This window comes from Elephas maximus, chromosome 17, assembly GCF_024166365.1.
Source record: "Elephas maximus indicus isolate mEleMax1 chromosome 17, mEleMax1 primary haplotype, whole genome shotgun sequence".
Classification (NCBI taxonomy): Eukaryota; Metazoa; Chordata; class Mammalia; order Proboscidea; family Elephantidae; genus Elephas; species Elephas maximus.
This window is the reverse complement of record NC_064835.1, coordinates 40,224,737-40,243,910: the sequence shown is the minus strand read 5'-3', so window position 1 is coordinate 40,243,910 and position 19,174 is coordinate 40,224,737. Positions and strand designations below refer to the sequence as shown.

The following is a 19,174-nucleotide window of genomic DNA, read 5'->3' as shown; positions in this document are numbered from 1 at the left end:
CCTAAAGAATCCTGTGGGACACTATCAAGAGAAATAACCTACGAGTGACTGGAGTACCAGGAGAGGGAGGGATAAGAGAAAATACAGAGAAAAATGTTGAAGATCTGTTCACAGAAAACTTTCCTGATATCATGAAAGATGAGAAGATATCTATCCAAGACGCTCATCGAACCCCATATAAGGTAGATCTCAAAAGAAAGTCACCAAGACATATAATAATCAAAGTTGCCAAAACCAAAGATAAAGGGAGAATTTTAAGAGCAGCTAGGGATAAACAAAAAGTCACCTACAAAGGAGAGTCAACAAGAATAACCTCGGACTACTCGGCAGAAACCATGCAGGCAAGAAGGCAATGGGATGACCTATATAAAGCATTGAAGGAAAAAAAATTGCCAGCCAAGAATCACATATCAAGTAAAACAGACTCTTAAATATGAAGGCAAAATTAGGACATTTCCAGATAAACAGAAGTTTAGGGAATTTGTAAAAAAAAAAAAAAAAAAAAAAACTACAAGAAATACTAAAAGGAGTCCTCTGGTTAGAAAATCAATAATATCACATATGAACCCAAGACTAGAACACAGGACACAGCAACCAGATATCAACCCAGATAGAGATATCACACACACATAAAAAAGAAAATCAAGATTAAAAAAATGCTCAAAACAGGGAAGCGGCGATATCATTATGTAAAAGAAGACAACATTAAAACAATAAAGAGAGATTGAAAAATGTAGTCATAAATCTTTCATATGGAAAGGAAGTCAAGGCAATATAAAGAAAAAAAGTTTGGTTTAAACTTAGAAAAACAGGGTAAATATTAAGGTAACCACAAAGGAGACAAACTATCCCACTTATCAAAATAAACTACAAGAAAAACACAAAGACACAGCAAAAACAAAATCAACAACAACAAATAAGAGGAAAAGACAATATATAAGCTACTCAGCACAAAAAAAATTAAGTGGAAAAAAAACCATGAACAACAACACACAAAAAAAGACATCAAAACGACAGCACTAAACTCATACCTATCCATAATTACGCTGAATGTAAATGGATTAAATGCACCAATAAAGAGATAAAAAGTGCAGAATGGATTGAAAAAAAAGCATGATCTGTCTATATGCTGCCTACAAGAGACACACCTGACTTAAAGACACAAATAAACTAAAACTCAAAGGATGGAAAAAAATATACCAAACAATCAAAAAAGGGCAGGAGTGGCAATATTAATTTCTGACAAAATAGACTTTAAAGTAAAAACCACAACAAAGGAAAAGAAAGAACACTATATAATGATTAAAGGGACAATATACCAGGATGGGAAAACCTGGTGGCATAGTGGTTAAGTGCTACAGCTGCTAACCAAAGGGTCGGCAGTTCGAATCTGCCAGGCGCTCCTTGGAAACTCTGTGGGGCAGTTCTACTCTGTCCTATAGGGTCACTATGAGTTGGAATCGACTCAACGGCACTGGGTTTGGGTTTTGTTTTTGTGTACACCACGACAATATAACCATATTAAGTATTTATGCACCCAATGACAGGGCATCAAGATACATAAAACAAACACTAACAGCATTGAAAAGTGAGATACACAGCTCCACAATAATAGTAGGAGACTTCAACATACCACATATGGTGAAGAACAGAACATACAGAAAGAAGCTCTATAAAGACACGGAAGATCTAAATGCCACAATCAACGCACTTGACCTCATAGGCATATACAGAACACTCCACTAAACAGCAGCCAGATATACGTTCTTTTCCAATGCACATGGAACAGTCTCTAGAATAGGCCACATATCAGGTGACAAAGCAAGCCTTAACAGAATCCAAAACATCGAAACATTACAAAGCATCTTCTCTGACCATAAAGCCATAAAAGTAGAAATCAATAACAGAAAAAGCAGAGAAAGAAAATCAAACACTTGGAAAATGAACAACACTCTGCTCAAAAATGACTGGGTTATAGAAGAGATTAAGGATGAAATCAATAAGTTTATAAAATCCAATGAGAAGGAAAACACTATCAGAACCTTTGGGACACAGCAAAAGCAGTGCTGAGAGGTTAATTTATAGCAATAAATGCACACATACAAAAAAGAAGAAAGGGCTGAAATCAAAGAATTTTCCCTACAACTGGAACAAATAGAGAGCAACAAAAGAAACCCTCAGGCACCAGAAGAAAGCAAGTAATAAAAATTACAGCAGAATTAAATGAAATAGAGAAGAGAAAAACAATTGAAAGAGCTAACAAGGCCAAAAGCTGGTTCTTTGAAAAGACCAACAAAATCGATGAACCACTGGCCAAACTAACAAAAGAAAAACAGAGGAGGAAGCAGATAACCCAAATGAGAAATGAAATGGGTGATATCACAATGGACCAAACTAAAATTAGAAGAATCATATCAGATTACTATGAAAAATTGTACTCTAACAAATTTGAAAACCTAGAAGAAATGGTTGAATTTCTAGAAACACACTACTTACTTAAATCAAACTAAACAGGGGTAGAGCAACTAAATAAACGTATAACAAAAGAAGAGACTGAAAAGGTAATTAAAAATTCCCAACCAAAAAAAAAGCCCTGACCCTGACAGCTTCTGGAGAATAATGCCAAACTTTCAGAGAAGAGTTAACACCACTACTACTAAAGGTATTTCAGAACATAGAAAAGGACAGAATACTACCAAACTCATTCTATGAAGCCACCATATCCCTGATACCAAAACCAGGTAAAGACACCACAAAAAAGACAATTACAGACGTATACGCCACATGAACTTAGATGCAAAAATCCTCAACAAAATTCTAGCCAGTAGAATTCAACAGCATATCAAAAAAATAATTCACCATGACCAAGTGGGATTCATACCAGGTATGCAGGGATGGCTCAACATTAGAAAGACAATCAGTGTAATCCATCACATAAATAAAACAAATGACAAGAACCACATGATCTTATCAATTCATGCAGAAAAGGCATTTGACAAAGTTCAAAATCCAGTCATGATAAAAACTCTCAACAAAACAGGAATAGAAGGAAAATTCCTCAACATAATAAAGGGTATTTATGTAAAACCAGCAGCCAACATCATCCTAAATGGAGAGAGTCTGACAGCATTCCGCTTGAGAACAGGAGCCAGACAAGGATGCCCTTTATCACCACTCTTATTCAACATTGTGCTGGAAGTCCTAGCCAGAGCAATTAGGCTAGATAAAGAAATAAAGCGCATCCAGATTGGTAAGGAAGAAGTAAAAGTATCTCTATTTGCAGATGACATGATCTCATACACAGAAAACTGTAAAGAATCCTCAAGAAAGCTACTGAAACTAATAGAAGAGTTCAGCAGAGCATCAGGATACAAGATAAACATACAAAAATCAGGTGGATTACTCTACACCAACAAAAAAGAACATCAAAGAGGAAATCATCAAATCAATACAATTCACAGTAGCCCCCAAGAAGATAAAATACTTAGGAAAAAAATCTAACCAGAGAAGTAAAAAATCTATGTAAAGAAAACTTCACGACACTACTGCAAGAAACCAAAAAAGAACTATATAAGTGGAAAAACATACCTTGCTCATGGATAGGAAGACTCAACATTGTAAAAATGTCTATTCTTTTGAAAGCCATCTATAGATACAATGCAATTCCAATCCAAATTCCAATGATATTTTTTAGTGAGATGGAGAAACAAATCACCAACTTCATATGGAAGGGCAAGAGGCCCAGGATAAGTAAAGCATTACTGGAAAAAAGAACAAAGTGGGAGGCCTCAATCTACCTGATTTTAGAACATATTATACTGCCACAATAGTCAAAACAGTGTGGTACTGGTACAACAACAGATGCATAAACCAATGGAACAGAATTGAGAATCCAGACATAAGTCCATCCACATATGAGCAGCTGATATTTGACAAAGGCCCAAAGTCAGTTAAATGGGGAAAAAACAGTCTCTTTAACAAATGGTGCTGGCCTTAATTGGATATCTGTTCTGCAAAAAAATAAAACAAGACCTATACCTCACATCATGCACAAAAACAAATTAAAAATGGATCAAAGACCTAAATATAAAATCTAAAATGATAATGATCATGGAAGAAAAAATAGGGACAATGCTAGGAGCCCTAATACATGGCATAAACAGTATACAAAACATTACTAACAATGCACAAACACCAGAAGAGAAACTAGATAACTGCGAGCTCCTAAAAATCAAACACTTATGCTCAGCAAAGGACTTCACCAAAAGAGTAAAAAGATTACCTACAGACTGGGAAAAAGTTTTTAGCTATCACATTTCCAATCAGCATCTGATCTCTAAAATCTACATGATACTGCAAAAACTCAACTACAAAAACACAAATAACCCAGTTGAAAAATTGGCAAAGGATATGAACAGACACTTCACCAAAGAAAACATTCAGGCAGCTAAGAGATACATGAGGAGATGCTCATGATCATTAGCCATTACAGAAATGCAAATCAAAACTACAATGAGATTCCATCTTGCTCCAATAAAAAGGCTGACATTAATCCAAAAAACACAAAATAATAAATTTTGGAGAGGTTGTGGAGAGACTGGAACACTTATACACTTCTGGTGGGAGTATAAGATGGTACAACCACTTTGAAAATTGATTTAGCACTTCCATAAAAAGCTAGAAATAGAACTACCATACGATCCAGCAATCCCACTCCTTGGAATATATCCTACAGAAATAAGAGCCTTCACACGAACAGATATATGCACACCCAAGTTCATTGCAGCAATGTTTACAATAGCAAAAAGATGGAAGCAACCAAGGTGCACATCAATGGATGAATGGATAAATAAATTATGGTATATTCACACAATGGAATAGTACACATCAATGAAGAACAATGATGAATCCATGAAACATTTCATAACATGGAGGAATCTGGAAGGCATTATGCTGAGCGAAATTAGTCACTTGCAAAAGGACAAATATTGTATGAGACCACTATTATAAGAACTCAAGAAATAGTTTAAACAGAGAAGAAAATATTGTTTGATGGTTACGAGGGTGTGGGGGGGGAGGGAGACGGCTATTCGCTAATCAGATAGTAGACAAGAACTATTTTAGGTGACAGGAAAGACAACACACAATACAGAGAGGTCAGCACAACTGGACTAAGCCCAAAGCAAAGAAGTTTCCTGAATAACCTGAACACTTTGAAGGCCAGAATAGCAAGGGTGGGGTTCGGGGACCATGGTTTCAGGGGACATCTAGGTCAATTGGCATAATAAAATATATTAAGAAAACATTCTGCATCCCACTTTGATGAGTGGCATCTGGGGTCTTAAATGCTAGCAAGCAGCCATCTAAGATGCATTAATTGGTCTCAACCCACCTGGGGCAAAGGAGAATGAAGAACACCAAAGACACAAGGTAATTATGAGCCCAAGAGACAGAAAGAGCCACGCGAATCAGAGACTACATCAACCTGAGACCAGAAGAACTAGATGACTGATGACTGTCCTGAGAGGGAACACAACAGAGAATCCCTGATAGAGCAGGACAGCAATGGGATGCAGACCTCAAATTCTCTTACAAAGACCAGACCTAAACATCTGTCTGATACTGGAAGGACTCCAGAGGTCATGGATATGGTCCCTAGGCCTTCTGTTAGCCCAAGACTAGAACCATTTCCAAAGCCAACTCTTCAGACAGAGTTTGGACTGGACTATTAGACAGAAAATGATATTGGTGTGGGAAGCTCCTGTCTGAAGGGGAGATGAGAAGGCAGAGGACGACAGAAGCTGGCTGAATGGACATGGGGAATACAGGATGGAGAGAAGGAGTGTGCTGTCTCATCAGGGGAGAGCAACTAGGAGTACATAGCCAGGTGTGTATAAATTTTTTTATGAGAGACTGACTTGATTTGTAAACTTTCACTTAAAGCACAATAAAAATTTTAAAAAAGGAACTTCTGGCCAACATGGTGCCATAGACAGAAGCGCCATGCCATGCCTCCACAGCAAAGACCCAAAAAACTAAGTAAAACAGACAAACGTCATTCCTGGAATCTGAAGTGCTAAATGAAGAGATAGAGAACTCAGCCAAGCACCAACTGAATAAGAAACTGACAGAGGACAGAGAGCAAAGAGAGATATGTGTGGAGGGCCCCATCAGCTAATGCAGCATGGATCCGCCATCTTGGACTCCAGTTGGGATCTACAGACAGAGAGCATGGGAAAGGAGCTTTGTGCAACTCCCAGCAGGAGACAGAACACCCAGTAACCAATGATACACACTTTCCCACACTGCATTCTCTGCCCAATGCTGTACCTCTCAATTTCCTGGCTGGCTGTAAGTGCAGTGTCCATGCCCCTTGGATTCGCCCCACCCATTTTGGAGATCAGCGGACAGAGTACGGGAAAGCAGTTTCATGAAGTTCCCAGCAGGACACAGAACACCTTGTAAGGACAGATACATGTTCTCCAGCTCCCTGCTTCCTCCCCGCCCCTTCAGCCTCCTCTGCTTCCTGCCAGCCACAATCTCTGGGCCAGGAGGCAACAGCTTTGGTCTCAGGCTGCTTGGATTCACCCTGCCCACTGGTCAGGCCCCTGAGCTGCTGTTGGTTCTTTCCGTCTCTTTTGGTTTCTTCTGTGACTCCTACCACCTCCCCCTCTTTTCTCCGGAACACAGGGCTCTGTGTGTCATCTTTGGTTCTTCCTGAAAGGCTGTGAAGCCACACTCTACTGGGAAATCACTCCTCTGGCCCCTGACACCATGCTGATGGGATCCCTGGGGATTTTTTCCCCCTTGTTTTGCTTTGTTCTGTTCTGTTTTGTTTGTTTTCTTTTTGCAGCTTGAGACCCCCTTCTAGGTGGGCTGCACTGTATGGCTTATAAGCCACTCCCCCAATCTGCCCCTTCTAGCCAGGCTATGCCGCGCAGCCGAGGAGCCACTTCCCAGTCTTAGCAGCCCCATCAGTGGGATTCCGGGACTCCTGGAGGCTTTTCTTTTTTTCTTTTCCAAATGTTTATCTATTTTTTTTCTTTTTTCCTGTCTTTTTTTTTTTCCTTTTTGCTTTTCTCCATTTCTTGGTTTCTTATCTCTCCACTCCAATGACAAGCTCCCTTAGCACTCTTTCCTTTTACTCTCTTTCTTTGTTCACTTGTTTTTGGCCCCCATTTTTCTCTCCTCTCTCTCCTCTTTCCCATATCCCTATTAGCTCCACACATCACAATCTCCCCCCTCTTTCCTGCCTACCTGCACTGTGCACTGAACATCACACCCTCAAGCAGCACAGGCATGATCTACTGGAACCTGCCCAGCGCTGATTCCTGGCCAGCCCTGTTGGCCCTAGTACGTACCACAAACAACTCATCCCAGTCCCTCCCCTTCAGCTGGGCCTGCCCTGCTGCACCATAGCTGAATGACTGGCCCTGCCCAATGGACAAGGAGGTGAAAAGTATTGTGACTACAGATGAGCAAACAACAAAGAATGCACGACCCGCCTGCTCAGGTACAACCAAATAAAACAAAAAAGCAGGATGAAACAAACCTACAACCAAGAAATGAAGAAAATAACTACTGAATGTCCCAAAGACAGCAGGCAAGATCAAAACATATAAAAATACAGGATAGGATGGTTCCAGTAGGCACCCAAAATAAAACACCAGCTGACTTTCCAGTAGAAGAAAAGGCACTAGAACTACCTGACAGGGGATTCAAATCTTTAATATTCAGAGCAATCCAAGGGTTAAAGGAAAAAGAGACAAAAATGATGAAAAAATAGAAAAATTTATAGAAAACACAGACAAAAAATGGAACAATTCAGGAAAGTAATACAGGAACAAAATGCCAAAATAGATTCACAACTAGAAATCATACAAAAACAACAATTAGAAATCCAAAAGATAAACAAGATTTCAGAAATGGACAGTGTCATAGCAGGGTTGAGAAGCAGGTTTGAAACTATGGAAGACATAATCAGTGAAATTGAAGACAAACACTTGGATACAACTCTGTGAGGAAAAATCAGAAAAAAACAACAAAGAAAAATGAAGAAACCCTGAGAATTATGTGGGATACCATTAAAAGCAAAAATTTGTGAGTGATTGGAGTTCCAGAACAGGGAAAGAAAATGGAAAACACAGAGAGGGTCGTTGAACAATTGCTGACAGAAAACTTGCCTAATATCATGAATGATGAAAAGCTGACCATCCAAGAAGCTCAACGAACTCCATATAGGATAGACCCCAAAAGAAAAACACCAAGGCAAATCATAATCACACTCACTAAAACCAAAGAAAAAATCCTGCGAGTAGCTCAAGAAGAACAAAAAGTCACATACAGAGGAGAAACAATAAGACCAAACTCTGATTATTTGGCAGAAACTATGCAGGCAAGAAGGCAATGGGATGACATATATAAAACCTTGAAAGAAAAAGAAAACGCCAACCAAGAATAATATATCCTCCAAAATTTTCTTTCAGATACGATGGTGAAATTAGGACATTTCCAAATAAACAGAAATTAAGGGAATATGTGAAAACCAAACCAAACTTATAAGAGTTACTAAAGATAGTCCTTCGGTCTGAGAACAAACAACATCAGACCACAGCCTGAATCTAGGATGCAAGACTGTACCAGCCAGATTCCAACCCAGGAAATAAACTCTCAAAACCAAAACACTTGCAACAGGGAACCAGAGAGGTTAATCTGTAAATGACAACGTCAGAACAATAATAGAGGGAATAAATGGTGTAGGTATAGAACTTTCTAATGGAGAGGAAGGCAAGGAGATACCAAGTAATAATAGACTGGTTTAAACCTAGGAAGATAAGGGTAAATTTCAAGGTAATCACAAAGAAATTTAACAAATCTACTCATCAAAATAAAGAAGAAAAACATAAAGTCTCAATAAAAACAAAATCTACAAAAACAAAAGAGATGAAAAAGAAATCCACAAACAAAAGGAACTCAGCACAGGAGAGTAAGAAGGACAAAGAAAACAGATGAATCTGTGAAGCATCTCATAACATGGAAGCACCTAGAAGACATTATGCTTAGTGAAATAAGTCAGCCACGAAAGGACAAATATTGTATGAGACCACTACTGTAAAAACTCACGAAAAAGTTTTCATACAAAAAGGAATAATATTTGATGGTTACAAGGGAGGGGAGGGGTGGGGATGGGAAAACACTTAATAGACAAAAGGTAAGATAGTACACAATACTGGGGAAGCCAGCACAACCTGTACAAGACAAGGCCATGGTAGTTTATAGACATATCCAAACTCCCCGAGGGACAAAATTGCTGGGCTGAGGGCTGTGGGGACCATGGTCTTGGGGAACATTTAGTTCAACTGGCATAACAGGGTTTATAAAGAAAATGTTCTACATTCTACTTTGGTGAGTAGCGTCTGGGGTCTTAAAAGCCTTTGAGCAGCCATCTAGGATACTCCACCGGTCTCACCCATTTGGGAGAGAAGAAGAATGAAGAAAACTAAAGACACAAGGGAAAGATTAGTCCAAAGGACTAGTGGACCACATCTTCCGTGGCCTCCACCATACTGAGTCCAGTACAATTAGATGGTACCTGGCTACAACCACTGACTGCTCTGACAGGAATCAAAATAGAGAGTTCCAGGGCAGAGCTGGAGAAAAATGTAGAACAAACTTTTAACTCAAAAAGAAAGACAAGACTTGCTGGCCTGACTGAGACTGGAGAAACCCTGAGGGTATGGCCCCTAGACACCCCTTCAGCTCAGTAATGAGGCCACTCCTGAGGTTCACCCTTTAGTCAAAGATTGAACAGGCCCATGGAACAAAACAAGACGAAAGGGGCACACCAGCCCTGGAGCAGGGACTGGAAGGCAGGAGGGAACAGGGAAGCTGGTAATAGGGAACCCTGGGTACAAGGTCAACAGAAAAAATTAGTTATGTTTCTATACACTAGCAATGAGAGATCTGAAAAGCAAAAATTAAAAAACAATTTAATTTATAATAGCATGTAAAAGAATACAATACCTAGGCATAAAGTTAACCAGGGATGTGAAAGTCTTATGTAATGAAAATGATAAAACACTGCGGAAAGAGACTGAAACAGACCTAAGTAAATGGGAAGACATTCCATGTTCATAGATTAGAAGACTTAATATTGTTAAGATATCAATGCTATACTAAGCAACCTATAGATTCAACACGATCCAGATCAAAATTCCAACAGCCTTCTTTACAGAAATGGAAAAACCAATCCTTAATTTTATATGGAATGGCAAGAGGCCCTGAACAGACAAAACAATTTTGAAGAAGAACAAAGTAAGAGGACTCACACTTCTTCATTTCAAAACACACATTCAGCTATAGTAATCAAAACTGGCTGGTATGGGTATAATAACAGACATGTAGACCAGTTGAATAAAATTGAGAGTCCAGAAATAAACCCACACATCTATGGCCACTTATTTTCAACAAGGATTCTACGTCCATTCCAATGGGGAAGGAAAATCTCTTCAATAAATGTTGCTGTGAAAACTGGATTTCCACATGCAGAAGAATGAATCATCTACACACAAAACAATTCAAAATGGATCAAGGACCTAAATGTGAAAATTAAAACCATAAAATTCTTAAAAGTGAAAATAGGGGTGTGGCTGCAGGGCCTAGTTTTTAATGATAGATTATCAGATATGACAACAAAAGCACAAGCAGCAAAAGACAAAATAGATATACGGGACCTCATAAAAGTTAAACACTTTTTTCATCAAAGAACTTTATTAAAAAACGAAAAGACAGCCTACAGATGGGGAAAAATTTTTGAGGAAGCATATACCCAGTAGTGTCTCATATCCAAAATATATATAAAACTTCTACAGCTTAACAACAAAAAGACAAAAAACTCAATGAAACAATGGACAAAGGACTTGAACAGACATCTGCCAAAGAGGATATTCAAATGGCCAAGAAGCACATGAAAAGATGCTTCACATTGTTGCTGTTGTTGTTGTGTGCTGTCAAGTAGATTTCAACTCATAGATGTGGATCAAAATCATAGTGAGATACATTTCACTCACACTAGCTAGGATGGTGTGATCGTTAACGTTGTGTGTCAACTTGTCTAGGCCATGATTCTCAGAGGTTTGGCAATTATGATGTAGTTTGACAGTCGTATAATGATATAATCATCTCTATGATGTTGTTGTTGTTAGGTGCTGTCGAGTTGGTTCTGACTCATAGCAACCCTGAGCACAACAGAACGAAACACTGCCCAGTCCTGAGCCATCCTTACAATCGTTGTTATGCTTGAGCTCATTGTTGCAGTCACTGTGTCAATCCACCTCGTTGAGGGTCTTCCTCTTTTCCACTGACCCTGTACTCTGCCAAGCATCATGTCCTTCTCCAGGGACTGATCCCTCCTGATAACATATCCAAAGTATGTAAGATGCAGTCTCGCCATCCTTGCCTCTAAGGAGCATTCTGGCCAAACTTCTTCCAAGACAGATTTGTTCATTCTTTTGGCAGTCCATGGTATATTCAATATTCTTCACCAACACCACAATTCGAAGGCGTCAATTCTTCTATGGTCTTCCTTATTCATTGTCCAGCTTTCACATGCATATGATGTGATTAAAAATACCATGGCTCGGGTCAGGCACACCTTAGTCTTCAGGGTGACATCCTTGCTCCTCAACACTTTGAAGAGGTCCTTTGCAGCAGATTTACCCAATGCGATGCGTCTTTTGATTTCTTGACTGCTGCTTCCATGGGTGTTGATTGTGGATCCAAGGAAAATGAAATCCTTGACAACTTCAATCTTTTGTCCATTTATCATGATGTGGCTTATTGGTCCAGTTGTGAGGATTTTTGTTTTCTTTATGTTGAGGTGTAATCCATACTGAAGGCTGTGGTCTTTGATCTTCATTAGTAAGTGCTTCAAGTCCTCTTCACTTTCAGCAAGCAAGGTTGTGTCATCTGCATAATGCAGGTTGTTAATGAGTCTTCCTCCAATCCTGATGCCCCATTCCTCTTCATATAGTCCAGCTTCTCAGACTATTTGTTCAGCATACAGATTAAATAGGTATGGTGAAAGAATACAAGCCTGATGCACACCTTTCCTGACTTTAAACCAATCAGTATCCCCTTGTTCTGTCCGAACAACTGCCTCTTGATCTATGTAAAGGTTCCTCATGAGCACAATTAAGTGCTCTGGAATTCCCATTCTTCGCAATGTTATCCATAGTTTGTTATGATCCACACAGTTGAATGCCTTTGCATAGTCAATAAAACACAGGTATACATCCTTCTGGTATTCTCTGCTTTCAGCCAGGATCCATCTGACATCAGCGATGATATCCCTGGTTCCACGTCCTCTTCTGAAACTGGCCTGAATTTCTGGCAGTTCCCTGTTGATATACTGCTGCAGCCGTTTTTGAATGATCTTCAGCAAAATTTTGCTTGCATGTGGTATTAATGATATTGTTCTATAATTTCCACATTCAGTTGGATCACCTTTCTTGGGAATAGGCATAAATATGGATCTCTTCCAGTCAGTTGGCCAGGAAGCTGTCTTCCATATTTCTTGGCATAGACAAGTGAGCAACTCCAGCGCTGCATCTGTTTGTTGAAGCATCTCAATTGATATTCCATCAATTCCTGTAGCCTTGTTTTTCGCCAATGCCTTCAGAGCAACTTGGACTGCTTCCTTCAGTACCACCAGTTCCTGATCATATGCGACCTCTTGAAATGGTTGAACATCAACTAATTCTTTTTGGTATAATGACTCCGTGTATTCCTTCCATCTTCTTCTGACGCTTCCTGCATTGTTTAATATTTTCCCCATGGAATCCTTCACTATTGCAACTCGAGGCTTTTCTTCAGTTCTTTCAGCTTGAGAAATGCTGAGCATGTTCTTCCCTTTTGGTTTTCCATCTCCAGCTCTTTGCACCTGTCATTACAATATTTTACTTTGTCTTCTCAAGAGGCCCTTTGAAATCTTCTGTTCAGTTCTTTTACTTCATCAATTCTTCCTTTTGCTTTAGCTGCTCGACGCTCAAGAGCAAGTTTCAGAGTCTCCTCTGACATCCACCTTGGTCTCTTCTTTCTTTCCTGTCTTTTCAGTGACCTCTTGCTTTCTTCATGGATGATGTCCTTGATGTCATTCCACAACTCGTCTGGTCTTCGGTCACTAGTGTTCAAATCTCTGTGATAAGATCTGATATAATGTGATCACCTCCATGATGGGATCTGCTGTGAGTAGCCAATCAGTTGAAAGGGAGTTTCCTTGGGCTGCATCCAATATAGGTGGACTTTCTGGAAAGGCTCTGGACTTTTGCTCACTCTGGATCCTGCAGCTGATTCATCATCTGACCTCCAGTTCTTGGGATCTGAGATGGCAGCTTACCTGCCATCTCACCTGCCAATCCTGGGATTCCTTGGTCTCCACAGCCTGTGAGCCAGAGGCCTAATGTCTGACCTGCCGATCTTGGGTTTTCCAGCTCCCGTAGCTAAGTGAGTCAGGAAAAGCCTCCAGGCTCTACAACTATGTCAGTCATTTCCTTGACATAAATCTCTCTATATACATATTTATGCACTATACTGGTACTGCTTCTCTAGAAACCCAGGCCAAAACAGATGACTAAAATTAAAATAAGAGACAGAAAAAAAAAATAGCAAATGTTGGCAGGTATGTGGAGAAATTGGAACCCTTATCCATTGCTGGTGGGAACGCAAAATGGTACAGCCAATGTGGAAAACATTTTGGCAGTTCTTTAAAAAGTTAAACAAAGAGCTACCATATTATCCAGCAATTCCATTCCTAGGTATTTACCCAACAGGTTTGAAATCAGCGACACAAAGAGATACATGTACACCAATGTCCATTGCAGCACTAGTCACGATAGCCAATAGTGGAAACAATCTAAATGTCCATCAGTGGATGAATGGATAAACAAAATGTGGTACATAGATACAATGGACTACCACTCAACCATAAAGAGGAATGAAGCTCTGATACATGCTACAACATGGACAAACCTTGCAAACATTATGCTGAATGAAATAAGTTAATCACAAAATGACAAATATTGTATATCATTTATATGAGATAACAAGAATAGGCAAATGTACGGAGGTCAAAGTTTACCAGTGGTTACCGGGGAGGAGGGCAGGGGAAGGGACAGTCATGATTTGGGAATCAGTGAGTGTCTGTTTATGGTGATGTGGAAACAATGGCAATGTGATGGCTAAAAAAAGTTTACCAGTGGTTACTGGGGAGGAGGGCAGGGGAAGGGACAGTCATGGTTTAGGAATCAGTGAGTGTCTGTTTATGGTGATGTGGAAACAATGGCAACGTGATGGCTACAGATGATTAATATAATTGATATCACTAAATTAAAAAAAAAAACAGACCTGTTGCCATCGAGTCAATTCCGACTTATAGTGGCCCTACAGTACAGGGGAGGAGTTGGAAACCCTAAGATTTTCAATGCTGTAAATCTTTATGGAAGCAAACCACCACATCTTTCTCCTGAAGAGCAACCGCCAACCTTTTGGTTAACAGCTGAGTGCTTAACCACTGCCTCACCAGGGCTCCTTTCACTAAATTGCACAACCAAATAATGTTGAACAGGCAATAAAAATACGTAAATTCTGTCTACTTCCAGTTTTGAAACAAATTAGACATTTTCATTTCCAGACACTTCCATTAGGGTTTTTTGGAATTGATCTTTATAAAATAATCTGAAGACAAAACTGCTGTAATCGTATGATTGTGGTGAAATCAGAATATAAAATTGTGACACCCTTAATAGTTAAGTTCTGGCACAAAATTACAAACTTGTTCTTAATCTCTGCAACTTTAAAGTGAAAACAGGTTATTGGCCAATATTCATATTACCAAAACTCAATTTATTATCCTCATTTTCCTTTTCTCTAAACGTTAAGAGCTATTTCAAAGCTTTCCAGCCATATGCTTCTTGGCATTTTTAACTAAACAGATTGCCTTTGATTGTTAAAAACAATCAAAACACCATGTAATTATCTATAAGCACACCTTGAAGTATGTCTTTGAACTGAGTACTCGGAAAGGATCAAATGACTCCCTTGTAGACAGAGAGATTCCTGAGGAAATCATTCACTGCCTTTAGACTTCTCCCATGAATGCCCTAAGACTTTGATCACTGAGCAAACCAAGTATGAGAAGTGATGTGACTGCAGGACACTCAAAAGGCGAATACTGGAATCCTACTGGAAGGGAACCCTTAGTCTGGGTTCCCAACCAGACTCAGGCTCTGACCAAGATGCTAAGGTAGGAGCCCCTATAGGAGAACGAGGTCAGGGGTGCTGATGCAGCACTCACGTGGTGAGGGTGTTGAAGCCGCAGGCCTTCAGCTTCAGTAATCGGTCCCTCCAGTAAGCCCTGGGCACTCTGAAGTAGTGTATGGAGCCCCCGAAGATCAGGAACTTGTGACCCTCCAGCGTGAAGTGTGGTTTGCCCCTGCCCATTCTTGTGGTCTGAAGTCCCACATGCCGGTCCTTCAGCTCAGCAGGGGCCAGATGAGACCAATTAAACCTGGCAAAACCGGGAATGGAAGTGGAAAGGGGAGAGGAGGGGAGGGGAGGAGAGGAGAGATACTGCTGAGACGTGAAGGAGCCCTGATGGCCCTGGGCTGCTAACTCCGGGAAGGCAGAGATCTGAAATCTTAAAAGCAATGAGAAGTTCTTGTTGGCAGGACATGCTAACATTTCCGGTATTTTTTCCATGAAAGAAGGCAGAGCTCCCATCCCTTCCCACTTAGGCACACCTGGACTGGGACTGCAGCACCTTTCCAGCCATGTGGTTCACACCATGTTTAGCCCGAGGAGCAAAGCCTGACATGATAAATGGCAGGAAAAAGATGCCTGCGATTCTCTTCACGGAGAGACATGTGCTGAAAGGAGAAAGGGATAAGGAGATGGAAAAAACAGGAAGCCTTCCAGGAGGCTGTTGAGAGAAAAGAGATGGGGGTGTGGAGGAGGAGGAACTGGGCCAGCCGAATTTACAAGGCAGCTCCACTTTGCATAGGTCCTCCTAAAAACAAACAAACAACAACAACAACAAAAAACCAAACCTACTGCCATCAAGTCGATTGGGACTCAAGTGACCCTACAGGACAGAGTAGAACTGCCTCCTAGAGTTTTCAGGGCTCACCGGGTAGAGTCAACCCACCAACCTTTACGTTAGCAGCCGTAGCTCTTAACCACTACACCACCAGCGTTTCCATTTGTCCTCCTAGCCCTGGCCAAATCAAAAACCAAACCCATTGCAGCCCAGTAGATTCCGCATTGGCAGTAGTCCAAAAACCAAATCCCTGGCCCTGGATTCAGACTCAAAAGGACCCTACAGAACAGAGAAGAACTGTCCCCACAGACAGGCTCTAATCTTTACTGTGACACCCTGATGGCAGCGGTCAAGAGCTACGTCTGCTAACCAAAAAGTCGGCAGCTTGACTCCTCCAAAGAGCTCCTTGGAAACCGTATAGGGCAGTTCTACTCTGTCCTGTAGGGTCGCTATGAGCCGGAATCGACTCTACCGCAACGGGTTTGGTTCAGTTTTTATCTTTACTGAGGCAGGCTGCCACATTTTTCTCCCTTTAAGCGGCTGGTGGGTTCGATAAGCCGACCTTTCTTTGGATTAGCAGTTAAGCATTTAACCACTGCGCCACGACGGATCCAGCGCAGTAGCCCCCCGGCCAGAAACAGCTGATAGGGCGGAGGGTGCACTGGGCAAGGGAGCGCTGAGGAGACTAAATTCAGAGCCCACGGACAGGAATAAGCATGGCTGAGGCACCGGGGCAGGGGCACGGGGGAAAGGGTTGAGTCCGAGAAAGCGGGATCTATGAAAACGGTGGAAGCGCATACCCCACCGAGGTTCGGGATGGATGCAGCAGGGTGCAGCAGCAGCGTCCAGAGCACCTTACCTGTGACCACAACCCCGATTTTCCATCTGGCTCAATGGGCTGAGCCTCAGACGGGGTGGGGTATTTATGGCTTCCGCAGAAGATAGAGTTGGAGAGAAAACTGGAAAGGGGCGCTGATGAGGAGACTGGCAATTTGAAGGCGCAGCAGTGCTTCGCAGTCCTAAAGGGCCCTAGCCTCGCAATTCACAATAAGATCCCCAGGGCCTGGCATGGTGCCTGGCGCAAGTAGTATCTGTGGATGTCACGCCGGCTGGCTGAGCACGCGGGGGCGGTCTGGGGGGTTCGCGGGCAAATGCGCCCGGGACAGATCAGGCCTAGAAGGGAGGGATGGGCTGGGACCCACAAGTCCGAGTGAAAGGCAGTATATTTGTCACCTGAAGAAGGGCCGGGAACTCATCACAGGAGGACGTAGAGCGCCGGTCTCCCGTGCTGCAGCAGCCGCCCCTCGCAGCCGCTCTGGGCCGATTCCAGCTGGCTCAGCGGCACGGCGCTTGGGGGCCGGACGGAGTTCCAGTGGGCCTGGGTCCGCCCCACGCGTGGGGAGCGCGGTGTGCCGGGGCCGGGGGCGAGCGCCCGCGCTGTGAGAGGTGAGAGCAGCTGCGGCGGCCGGAGTAGGGCGCAGGGGCCTGCGAGCGCGCGCGGCAATGAGAAAGCGAGGACCGGGCCTTGGATTACGGCGCAGCCCCGCGTCGGACCCTTAGCGCAGACTCCAATTAGCTTGTGGAAGGAAGGAAAACCGAAGGATCCCGGAGTAATCCGACCTTGGACTGTGCATCAGTGGCCTAATGTGTCAAAAAGGCCAAGATAAGGGGGGAGGACCCGCGGAGGAGCATTGAGCTCAAGCCTCAGATCGAGGGCGTGGGCTGTTCCGCTGGCTCAGCAACTGAGTTTCAGATGCAGAGCCTGTGTTGGGAAGGCGCTGTCCTGAACAGAAAGCTCTCTGCCTTAAAAGACTTTCAGACTGATAGAGGAGACGTGCGTATACTTAGTTTCAATTACCCTGAGCCAGGTGTTTGAATAGATTCCACAAGAAGCTATAGGAGAACAGAAGAGGTACATAGACCACCCTGGAAGGTTATAGTTGCCCAGCTGCGTCCTGGTCAATAAGTGAGAATTGTCTAAGCAGAGAAAAGTGGGGGTCATGGATTGAATTATGTCCCACAAAAAAATGTGTGTTTCAATTTGGCTGCGCCATGATTCCTGGATATTCTGTGGTTATCCTCCATTTTGTGAATGTAATTTTACGTTAAAGAGAATTAGGGTGGGATTGTAACACCCTTAGACAGGTAACATGCCTGACCCAATGTAAAGGGAGTTTCCCTGGTGTGTGGCCTACACCACCTTTTATCTCGCAAAAGATAAAAAGGAAAGGGAACCTAGAGGCACCAAGAAAGTAGTGCCAGGAGCAGCATGGGTCCTTTGAACCTGGAGTCCCTGCGCAGAGAAGCTCCTAGGCTGAGGAAAGAGGGGTGAGAAGGCCTACAGAGAGAGCCTTCCCCTGGATCTGATGCCCTGAATTTGGACATTTAGCCTACTTAACTGTGAGGAAATAAATTTCTCTTTGTTAAAGCCACCAACTTGCATTTCTGTCATAGCAGCACTAGATGGCTAAGATAGTGGGAATACCTTGAAAGTGTCTATATAGTACACACAAGAATTTCAGTTTGGAATGCTTTAGATATCAAGTACCTGGGATAGGTCTGAAGAGAGAGGTAGGAGGCAAAACCGTTGGCCATCCAGCTGACTCTGACTCATGGCAACTTCAATATGTGCTCCATAGGGTTTTCAGTGGGCCTCTGGGTGGACTTGAATCTCTTAACTTCTTGGTTACCAGCCAAGCACTTTGACAATTTGCACCAACAACAGGAAACCATTAATAGATTTGTTGTAGAGATAAACCTGAAGGCTGTTTCAAGTCAATAAACAGAAAGGTTTATTAAGGGTTCAAAACAATTAAAATTGGGGAACTATTTAGTCCATTGACAATGGAACCAGGTAGTCCCGGGACAGTTTCCTTATACAAGTATTCTTATGGGGTAAAAAGAGGAACCAAACCATAGGGAGGGCAATTACAGAAAAATCAATGAATGTTGTAGTAATCACACTCTGATTGGTTACTGATTATTAAGAGTGTAGCTAGTGATTACAGATGGTTTCACAGGATGCTTACATCATGGTAACAAGGTGCTTACATGTATTTTCTTTGCCTATCTTGCAAAGAT

General features: G+C 41.9%; 1 protein-coding gene across 1 annotated transcript in view; it reads right to left on the bottom strand.

The window, feature by feature from the left end:
- Positions 1-18,707, bottom strand: part of GLB1L3 (galactosidase beta 1 like 3) — a 63,252-nt gene extending 44,545 nt beyond the window's left edge. Inside the window, exons 1-4 of the mRNA XM_049856349.1 lie at positions 18,642-18,707; positions 17,353-17,669; positions 15,798-15,923; positions 15,353-15,565 (exon numbers count right to left, since the gene is read on the bottom strand). Of these exons, the coding sequence (XP_049712306.1) occupies positions 15,353-15,565; positions 15,798-15,923; positions 17,353-17,669; positions 18,642-18,707 (722 nt within the window). The remainder of the gene's footprint in view (positions 1-15,352; positions 15,566-15,797; positions 15,924-17,352; positions 17,670-18,641) is intronic.
- Between the last annotated feature and the right edge of the window lie 467 nt (positions 18,708-19,174).